The sequence below is a fragment of the Bombina bombina genome, chromosome 1 (assembly GCF_027579735.1).
Source record: "Bombina bombina isolate aBomBom1 chromosome 1, aBomBom1.pri, whole genome shotgun sequence".
In the NCBI taxonomy this organism is placed as follows: domain Eukaryota; kingdom Metazoa; phylum Chordata; class Amphibia; order Anura; family Bombinatoridae; genus Bombina; species Bombina bombina.
Window position 1 is genome coordinate 231,697,124 of NC_069499.1, and position 11,526 is coordinate 231,708,649.

The 11,526-nt window shown below is 37.4% G+C and overlaps 1 protein-coding gene across 1 annotated transcript in view; it reads right to left on the bottom strand.

Annotated features, from left to right (window-relative positions):
• RTF1 (RTF1 homolog, Paf1/RNA polymerase II complex component) overlaps nt 1-8,075 on the bottom strand; it is a 213,836-nt gene extending 205,761 nt beyond the window's left edge. The window contains exon 1 of the mRNA XM_053697868.1: nt 7,916-8,075. Coding sequence (XP_053553843.1) covers nt 7,916-7,996 — 81 coding nt within the window. The 5' untranslated portion in view covers nt 7,997-8,075. The remainder of the gene's footprint in view (nt 1-7,915) is intronic.
• Between the last annotated feature and the right edge of the window lie 3,451 nt (nt 8,076-11,526).

The following is an 11,526-nucleotide window of genomic DNA, read 5'->3' on the forward strand; positions in this document are numbered from 1 at the left end:
GGAAGCATTGGAGGCATGGGAACAGTCGGCTTAACAGCTTCTTGATTGGCACTTCCACAGCCTCATATCTCTCCTACTCTCCCTTCTGAAGTCACCAAAGCAAGGAACTGATATTACTACTGCAGAGAAGGGGGAGAATATCTACATAATATGTGCACACGCATGCCAGAAGAACACCAGCACTTTCTCAGACAGGTCTGTGCTGAGCGTTCTGCACTCTGAGTTTGGGCGAACTGCCGACACCAGCTACTTACCGCTCAAGGACCTAGCAGTGGAGGCGCTGAGCCTAGGGGATTTTCCCGTGCAGATGGACACGTCACCTACAGTGTCTAATGGCATTCAACACTCTTCTCCAAAGCAGGTCATCCAGGGACCGATATAAATGCCGCCAAGTGTGAAAATTGCAACGAGATGACTATACCTCTCTAGGCCCTGTGAAGTTTCCTTACATGTGGGTAGCAGCTAACTTCAAGAGGAGAATAAAGGTTTATCTGGCACAGGAAAGTAATTACACCAGCTGCAGACCTCTACACACTGAGACACATTTCTTTGCTAATGATAGCCAGGTCTCTATTGGAACTCAGCTTTTTAAACTTGAAAAATCAATAAGGGACTATGCATTGCACCTGAACTATTATGAAGCAGGATAAGCAGTGCTACCAAGTATCATAGCCAGCCCTGATGGACTAACTGTTGTAAGCTTGGCGAAGAGCATGGTTAAGTAACCTCTTATCCCGAGACTCATACTATCACTCTTAGAGCGTTGACTGACTGACATGTGGGTCTAAAGATCTAGGTTTGTATATAGGTTGCTAGTTACAAGTTCCATATTTTTTTTTCTTCATTTTATCTGTAATTGATACCCGTTTAACATGTATGTTAATGCTAGGATATACATTTGCTGATTTAGCCTTGTTACTTGAAGTTAAATGTTTTAACGATATCTTAGAGGTATTATATATGGTGCTTGAGCAACATCGCAGATCAAAAGTTACACATGTTGGATATGAACGGTAACCAGTACTGAAAGTTATTGCTGAACCTGAGGCTGCCACAGCAAATCCTAGTGATATATCACTACGATAAGTCCCCTCTCCAGTCCACAAACACATGGCACATAGTGGCCATAATTAGTTGCAGCACGCAAATATCTCAGTCTGAAGTTCTATATACACGCTTTTAGATTTATTGAGCGCCACTTTCTACACACTAAAGATCATCTCAAAAACAGTTAACACACTGGTTCAATTTGACTGTTATTTCCAATGAACCGTTTAAGCTTTCAACAGTACCGAGCATTATAATGAATAAAACCACTATGAGTGTTATATTTTGAACCTGATCACAAGACAGGTACTGGCACTTTATTAATGGTCCTAAATGAGGATTGTACTAATGTACCTATTTAGGCCAAAGTATATACTTATTACAGCCCTATGTATTTTACCACAATATATCATGTTCTTGTGACTACGAAGTCTATCTTTCACACAATAGACATAACTATATCTACACTATACTGCTTGGTTGTATTATTGCAAGGATAACGATTTGCTGTCTGCAGCCGGAACAGCATATTTTTGTGTAACTTTATAATATAACAAAAAAACTCCTTGTAATCCCTCTCCTTCCATAGCTACATATAATTTCTTATTATAGACCTAGACAGCAATATGCCCTTATTTCCATTTGCAGTGGTTGCTATATAATTTATGGAAGTATACAGTCATAGTAAAGTTTGTATTCTATAGAAGATTCAATAAGTTGGTTAATATGACTGGTGTATATATACTGTATCCTCATGCTAGTTATGCCTTTGCTGGTTATGTTTTTTCCTATATCAGATGCATACAATATGCCAGTACATATTTATCTTGTGAAATTTTGTCTGTCCAGTAGTATGTTATATGTGGGAAATGCCTATAAAGTACGCTACTCTATTTACTGAGATATGACAATTATTATTAAAAGGGACAGTCAACACCAGAATTTGTTTGTTTTCTTAAAGATAGATAATCCCTTAATTACCCATTCCCCAGTTTTGCATAACCAACACAATAATACGTTTTACCTTTGTAATTACCTTGTATCTAAGCCTCTGCAGACTACCCCCTTATTTCAGTTCTTTTGACAGACTTGCATTTTAGCCAATCAGTGCTCACTAATCTGTAAATTCACATGCATGAGCTCAATGTTATCTATATGAAACACATGAACTAACACCCTCTAGAGGTGAAAAACTATCAAATTGCATTTAGATTAGAGGCGGCCTTCAAGGTCTAAGAAATTAGCATATGAACCTCCCAGGTTTAGCTTTCAACTAAGAATACCAAGAGAACAAAGCAAAATTGGCGATAAAAGTAAATTGGGAAGTTGTTTAAAAATGGCATGCCCTATTTGAATCATGAAAGTTTTTTTGGACTTGACTGTCTTAAGCATTAATAGTTTTCCCTCTCTGAGCTATATTCATATAACTGGATGCCACAGTGATCCACTGACAGGTGAAATGATTCTCTAGTTTAAGAATAGATCATCTTACTTGTATGTTAAAATGCTTTGTACATTGTGATGCCTAAAGTTTGATTATATAAAATTCATACGCTTGTGATTTTATTTAACACCTATGGCTCATGATCCCTACAGATATTTATACAGAGACAGTTCTTTTGGCCCAGTCTTATAGTATTCTATTCTAATATGCCTTACCATCAGACATACAATATCTCACAAAAGCGAGTACATCCCTCACGTTTTTGTAAATATTTTATTATATCTTTTCATGTGACAGCACAGAAGAAATGACACTTTGCTACAATGTAAAGTAGTGAGTGTACAGCCTGTATAATAGTGTAAATTTGCTGTCCCCTCAAAATAACTCAACACAGTCATTAATATCTAAACCATTGGCAACAAAAGTGAGTACACCCCTATGTGGAAATATCCAAATTGGGTCCAATTAGCCATTTTCCCTCCCCGGTGTCATGCGACTCATTAGTGTTACAAGGTCTTAGGTGTGAATGGGGAGCAGGTGTGTTAAATTTGATGTTATCACTCTAATACTGGTCACTGGAAGTTCAACATGGCACCGAATGGCAAAAAACTGAGGATCTGAAAAAAGAATTGTTGCTCTACATAAAGATGGCCTAGGCTATAAGAAGATTGCCAAGACCCTGAAACTGAGCTGCAGCATGGTGGGCAAGACCATATAGCGATTTCACAGGACAGTTTCCACTCAAAACAGGCCTCGCCATGGTAGACCAAAGAAGTTTAGTGCACGTGCTCAGCGTCATATCCAGAAGTTGTCTTTGGGAAATAGACATACGAGTGCTGCCATCATTGCTGCAGAGGTTGAAGGGGTGGGGGGGTCAGCCTGTCAGTGCTCAGACCATACGCTGCAAACTGCATCTAATTGGTCTGCATGGCTGTCGTCCCAGAAGGAAGCCTCTTCTAAGGATGATGCACAAGAAAGCCCACAGTTTGCTGAAAACAAGCAGACTAAGGACATGGATTACTGGAACCATGTCCTGTGATCTGATGAGACCAAGATAAACTTATTTGGTTCAGATGTGTGGCGGCAACCAGGTGAGGAGTATAAAGAGAAGAGTGTCTTGCCTACATTCAAGCATGGTGGTGGGAGTGTCATGGCCTGGGCCTGCATGAGTGCTGCCGGCACTGGGGTGCTACAGTTCATTGAGGGAACCATGAATGCTACTATGTACTGCATGTACTGTGACATACTGAAGCAGAGCATGTTCCCCTCCCTTCGGAGACTGGGCCACAGGGCAGTATTCCAACATGATAACGACCCCAAACACACCTCCAAGAAAACGACTGCCGTGCTAAAAAAGCTGAGGGTAAAGGTGATGGACTGGCCAAGCATGTCTCCAGACCTAAACCCTATTGAGCATCTGTGGGACATCCTCAAATAGAGACCTTGTGCTCCCCCATCTTCTAACATCAACCAGCTCTGTGATAGCGTCATGGAAGAGGACTCCAGTGGCAACCTGTGAAGCTCTGGTGAACTCTATGCCCAAAGGGGTTAAGGCAGTGCTGGAAAATAATGGTGGCCACACAAAATAGACACTTTGGGCCCAAATTGGACATTTCCTCTTAGGGATGTACTCACTTTTGTTGCCAACGGTTTAGACATTAATGGCTGTGTGTGGAGTTATTTTGAGGGGACAGCATTTTTACACTTTTATATAGGCTGTACACTCACTACTTTACATTGTAGCAAAGTGTCATTTCTTCAGTGTTGTCACATTTTAAGATATAATAAAATATTTACACAAATGTGAGGAGTGTACTAACTTGTGAGATACTGTACATCAATTTAAGATTTAATTAACCACTTAAAGAGAGGTAAAGCTAATAGACCACCTACTAATAATATGATACAGTGGTTGATAGTCCAAATTATTTTAGATAAGGAAATTTATTATATTGTAGGTATATGTAATATGACGAATTTTATGATCGATTATAGCCTCAAACATGGGGTCACATGGATATAGGTGACATTTTGTATTTGATGATCGAATATAGCTTTTCTATATAGGATATATTGTTCTAATTTCATTTATTTGTAGATAATGTTTTTGAGGAACTAATTCCCATATCTGGCATTAATACATTATATGTCACAATTAAAAATCGAAATCAATATATTATAACTCAGAAAAGTAGTAGAAAATGCAATACAGTACCACAATAACAAGGAACGTGACATTTGTTTTTGAATTTAAAATTATTATGTTTGAATTATTCCATGAACATTAAGAATAAATATGTTTGTATATAGTTGATTGATTAACTGAACAGCAGCAACAATCAAAAGAGATATGTATTTGTGTCAATTGTTTCAAAAGATAAATAACATTGTGATACAACTAACTTAGTGAAATTGTTGCAAGTTAATCATCCATATTGTTAACGTATGTATTCACTCTGATTACGCTAGGGGATACACCTGTCCTTTCCTCTTTAAATAGAGGCTCATATCAGTATGTCCCATGGGTCATTGAGTAAGTGTAACCAAACGAAACGCATTTGACCTTTTTTTTTTTCCTTGTATCACGTTTTTACTACAAGCTTCAAATAAAAGTCTATTTTTATTACAGTCATCTGGCTTTCTTATACTTACGGTAATCAGATCTGTGTTCACTGTGCCTTTGTTTTTTCTTATTCATGGAACACTAATAAAATCAGTTTTATATTGCTTAACTTATATTGAAACCCAATAGCTCTTATCTATGTTGCACACCATATTCCAGTTTGTATTCTATACAAACCCAAGAGCCAGGTAGCCACTGGCTCCTAGAATTTCACCTCTAGCTCCTAACTTTGTGGGTTATTCTCCATAATTCTATATACAATTACCACTGTCTGGATCCTAAAAGTATGACTGGCTCCTAAATATTCTTAGTGGCTCCTAAATGTTTAACAAATTTGTCAACCCCTGTTTTATACATTTATTCTAGCTCCCATAGTACTTTTCCGCCAAACTTGCTCCCCCCAGATATTGCTTACTAGGTAAGCGTATAAAAATGCATCCTACATAAATCCTATTTTCATCCATTTTCCCTGAAGTCCCCCTCAGTTAAAGACAACATTCTAGGGATCCATGAGACCCCCTTGTCTACTACTTGGGGATAACATTTCATGAGTTAATTATTTCTGAAGGGGAGGTATAGATAGATAGATAGATATATAAAAAAAGAGAAAATCAAAAGGGACGCACAGCTGATTACTATTGGTGTATATGTTTAGGTAATATCAATATGTTGCAGGTTGGTATGTCATAGGAATAAAGTACAAATGTCCATCAAATGAGTTTGAAGACAAAATTATTTCTTATAATTCGACAGTTCTTCGTCTAAGGTAAGTGAGGTGTGCTTACCAGAAAGTACCTCAATCCTATGAGGTAAGGTGTCAGCTTTTTTGAGGTTTAAAGGTGGTTCTTGGACTCTATACTGAGTCACACAACTGGCAGCATAAAACACCTAATTTGGGGTGACATATACTTTTTATCCACAAACGTTTTTTAGTCAGACATTATAGTGTCATTAACAACAAAGGAACAAGAAAAATAAAGATATTTTACGTGCCTTTATCTTACCTCATAATTGATTGAGGTTGTCAAATGTAAGAATAACTGATCTTGCATAATAAAAATCATTTTATTGAAACTGTATTACGCTATGTATCTGTCTCTTGTTTTTCCTCTATGATCCATGGAATGACCTGATACAAGATAAAGATCCTCACCACCATAGAGAAAAGAAAAGAGTCCAGGAGTCTCCATTACTGTTAAACAAACGACACCTGGCTGAAACATCTTTGCAAGAGAGTCCAGGATTTCCATTAAAGGCATACTACGGGAAGTGCAGGATTTCCCATTTAAAAGAAAAATCTTACCTCTCGACAAGAGTCCAAGAACCACCTTTAAACCTCAAAAAAGCTGACACCTTACCTCATAGGATTGAGGTACTTTCTGGTAAGCACACCTCACTTACCTTAGACGAAGAACTGTCGAATTATAAGAAATAATTTTGTCTACAAACTCATTTGATGGACATTTGTACTTTATTCCTATGACATACCAACCTGCAACATATTGATATTACCTAAACATATACACCAATAGTAATCAGCTGTGCGTCCCTTTGATTTTCTCTTTTTTTATACATTACTTACAGTGACAAGGGTACACTGCATCATAGGCAGCATGCACACAATTAACAGTGATCTATATAGAACCAAAACTAGAAAATATGAAGTGTTACAGTTTTTTAGTGCTGGTGCCCCTTCTTGATTCTAATATATATATAGATATATATATATATATATATATATATATATATATATAAAATTTTAATTTTTTTTAATAATTACAAATGAGGTGCTACGTTGTTTATTTCTTTATACAGACTATTATATTTTGAGACATTTTATATTTGAGTTTATTATATAGTCCTGCAACAACCCTGCAGTGTCATTTTGCAATAACTATATTGTTTCATAACTTCTGTGCATTTTGTTGCATAAGTCTGAAAAATGCAATGTATTGATTGTTTTCCTTTAACACCTCAACAAAAAAAAAAAAAAAACATTTAGCAATACAAACAAAACAAATGTGCAAGAAAAAATACAAAATGAGGAAAAACCATGACTAAAGAGGTTAGCCTTGCCCACCGCTGTATAAAAAGTCAAATTAACAAAAATTCTTAATTAAAAAAACAAACAAAAAAACAAGCATCAAGATGCCCAAAACAAGGCCCTAGGATAAATCAGATATTACTGCTATGCTTGTGACACTGGCAAATCAGCTATTACACAGCAGTGATTTCCCTGAATGATGTTCTGTACATGTTTCATTACTCATATGGTTTTAAACATGCTGGTCAAATCCAGCAGTATGTTTATATATGTTGGATGCTACCCAGAAGTGCCAGTCAGGGTCTTGGAAACTTGCTCATAGGCTGGGTACATAGGAGGGCTGTTAGTACAGATGCTAACACAGGTATGTATCATAAACAAGGGGTTCATTTCGATAACAACAAACACCTTTCTGTGAGAGTGCCCATGAATTGTTATACTGGAGCAATCGTAGTTGGTTTAGCACAGTTGTTAATACACTACACATAAAGGGTTGACAAACGTAATAAAAGGGAAAGAATGTAACCGTTCCAACAGCTCGTTCGGGTACTAGTCATTCATACTAAGCCCTCTGCACTGGTGTGGTCGATGAAGTCAACATCTAATGGGATTGGAACACAATGTACACCGATACCACGTTTAAAGACAGGAATATAAACGTCAGGTATTCCAAAAACCTCAACACCCACATCGGCTGCTACTATGGGCTTGTACCAAAACACCAGGCCACGGCCACTTACGCATATACTCGTCTTACCTTTTCCAAGTTATCATCACTTCCGCTGTTCTCGGTGTCGGAATCTATAAAAACTTTTCGGTATTTCCGTTTCTTCACCATGGCTCCCAACTACCGAGCAATACTGCCCGGAATCCCAGAGCCACAAGTAACACAAAGAAGACTGCGCATGCGTATTGACGCAATACCCTACTTCGACCGCCCCAGTATTGTGACGCCATCAAACCGTAACGCACGCATACGTCCAACCTGATGCGATGGGCGGGAATATGTTTTTAACCCTTTTAATGCTAGACTGTGCATAGACTGTCAATAATGTGCGGCTGCGTGATGGCAAATAGCTTGAGAAGGGTCTAGCTGCAGACTGGAGCTCCACTCCAGACAGGAAACATGTGACCTCCACTCAAAGCTTTTTTTTTTCTTTGCTTTTTTTTTTTTTTTAAATGAACTTTAATCTACCAAACAATATAGACGATCATTCTGAAAACTAAACATTTTGCTGCTTTCTTGGTCTTAACCTTTTAACGCCGTTATGCCGTTCTATTCCGTCATATTTACACTGGGCTTTAAAGCCGTTATGACGGAATAGAACGTCATATCAAACGGCTGTCCTGAAGCCTTCTGCGCTTCAAGGACTTGATCGCGGTCTGGAGGGCGTTCCTAGGGTTGTAGGGACGCCCCTCCGATGTAGACACTTTAACCCTGTCATGAAAGGGTTAAAGTGAAGGTAAAGTTTGACATTATGCAAGACAACCTAGCATTTGTCCACATGACCCTAATCCAGTCGCTAAGTTTTTTTTTCTATTAGTTCAATATTTTACATTAAAAGTTATATTTAAAAATCCCTACCGCTTAGCATTGCCACCTTTCTTGTAAGAAAATACCGGCCATGCTAATTAACATAAATTTGCATAAATAATTAAAAAGCATAACTCAAAAACTAAAGCTGATAGGACTGGTTTTAAATGCTCATTTGTTTTTAACTATTATTCATCAGACTCAGAAGAAGTTTCACTTTGACAGGGGCTTTCTTTCAATATTTATTCTTTATTTTCTACATTGACATGAACCTTAAAAATACCGGTCGTGTCGGTAAAATACCGGCTGGGTGGCAACCCTACCACCGCTTAGCTCACAACTCCTCCCATGCCCTACTTCTTATCTTAGGGATTTCCTTCAGCGGTCCCACCCGCTCTCTGTGTCTCTAAAATGTGTGGTCACGCTGCAGTTTATAACTGCGCATGTGCTAATCGCCGTTGATGCTAACCAGTGCGTAGGGTTGCCACCTTTCTTAGAAGAAAATTCCGACCATGCTAATTAACATAAATTTGCATAAATAAACAGCATAACTCAAAAACTAAAGCTTATAGGACTGATTTTAAATGCACATTTGTTTATAACTAGTATCTATCACACTAGAAATTTCACTTTGACAGGGGCTTTCTTTCAATATTTATTCTTAATTTTCTACTTTGACATGAACATTAAAAATACCGGCCGTGTCGATAAAATACCGGCTGGGTGGCAACTCTATTTGCGCATGCGATAATCGGCGATCATTCTTTCCAAATGCACTACTGCGGTACTTCTATTTAAAGTTCTCAGATGTAAAGTGATGCGGTTCTCCGTATAGAAGCTGTCATCCACAGACGTACAATGGGATTCTTACATGTAAGTAGCACGCATGCACGAAACGGGAGCTTGCGTGGTTTCCCATCTTCATGCGCTTACAACTAAAGGGGTGGATGACGTGGAGTGACGGCCGCCTAACGGCTGACATTTCAATTGGATTCAACAAAAACCTGACCCACTGAAGAAAAAAAAAACACACGGGTTGAATTTGTGGACATTCGGCAATTGATTTAGAAAGGTGACAACTCGATTAATATTGAAAAATATAAGAACTGATAAATTAAACTTATCTTTATTTTACACACTTTATGCTATACTGTATTGACATTACAGTAACTTTACCATCACTTTAATGTATTTCATTTATAAGGTAACCACTGTGAATTAGCATTAAAGGGACATTAAACCCAATTTTTGTATTTCATGATTTAGAAAGAACATGTAATTTTAAACAACTTTCTAATTTACTTCTATTATCTAATTTGCTTCATTCTCTTGATATATTTTGCTGAAAAGCATATCTAGATAGGCTCAGAATCTGCTGATTGGTGGCTGCACATAAATGCCTCATGTGATTGGCTCACCCATCCCATGTGCATTGCTATTTCTTAAACAAAGGATATCTAAAGAATGAAGAAAATTAGATATTAGAAATAAATTGGAATTTTGTTTAAAATTGTATTCTCTATCTGAATAATGAAAGAAAAGTTTTGGGTTTAATGTGCCTTTAAGTACAAAAAGCTGCAAAATGTACAAGGCTGAAGTTGTCTTCTTAATCAGTCAGCTTCTTATTCTGCAACTGATTGCAATTTGCAAAATAAAGATATTTACAGTTATTTTTATTTTAAATAAAGTAATACACTTTCCAAAAACCTAAACAAAATTACATTTTATAAAACAAAATCATCTTATATTGCAATAAAAAGATGGCAAACATGGCATCATTTCGAGTAACTGATATTTTAAATGGGTTAAAATCCTGTGGACCACTCATTTATATGTGGATATATACAGGGTGTGGACCCCATCATACAACAGACATGTTAACAGCCTGGCCCAACACTCTTTATGGCAAACAAATTGGTGACAACATTGTCACTTCATATATTTTGTAATCCCCCAAAAAAAGAAAACCCCTCTTTGGCACACACTTAAACACATAGGTAGATCTGCAGAAAGGGAGCAAGAAAATAAATAAAACTTAACTTTTACTGTCAAATCATTAAGGCTCTAAGAAAGCCCAGGTGAAACGTGCGTTAGGCGTTTGCCTGTGTGTGAGTAATCTGGACATGGTTATACTTTATTTGTGTGCTCTTTGTGATTGATATGCAGGTAATTCCGTACTTTAGTCACTGCAAGCCATATCTTTTTCACAATAATTGTAAGCAGCTGCATACCAAGAGATAGTCTGATAAGCCCCACCCTTCACCCACCTATGTGGGTAGCACAAAATCATAGTCAGTAGTTTTTTAGGGATCTTTTTCTATCTCGGTGGACATCTTACAATGGGCCTTTGACAAAGTTGGAATCTGCTTAATTTTGCAAACTTAGAGCCTCAACAATTATTGTCTTATTTTGAAATAGACAATTATAGTGTGTTTAATCCAGATGCTCCAATATTTGTATTTTAATATTTGGGCCCTGTTACGTGTTGGTTTCAGGAGGGGGGTGTCAGTTCAGGACTGGGCATCGGGCACACCATACCAGCTGGAAATTAGCACTTATCTGTTCAGGACGTCCAGGAGAATAGATTTCAGACCACGCAGCTATGATTCCAAAAGCTATTCTGTTTATTACCAGTTGTTAGGCACTTTTATAGCCAAGAATTACAGCATATAGGTTTAACAAGTGACGTATTCATAATTACATCATTTCACATAGTATTTCTATAAGAACAAAGAAACAAATTAAAAATATAATTGGAAGAAAAGGAGTGTTAGGGAGTAATTTCTACAGAAATACCTAACCACAGATAAACAGTAACTGGGCCTCCTAGCCCA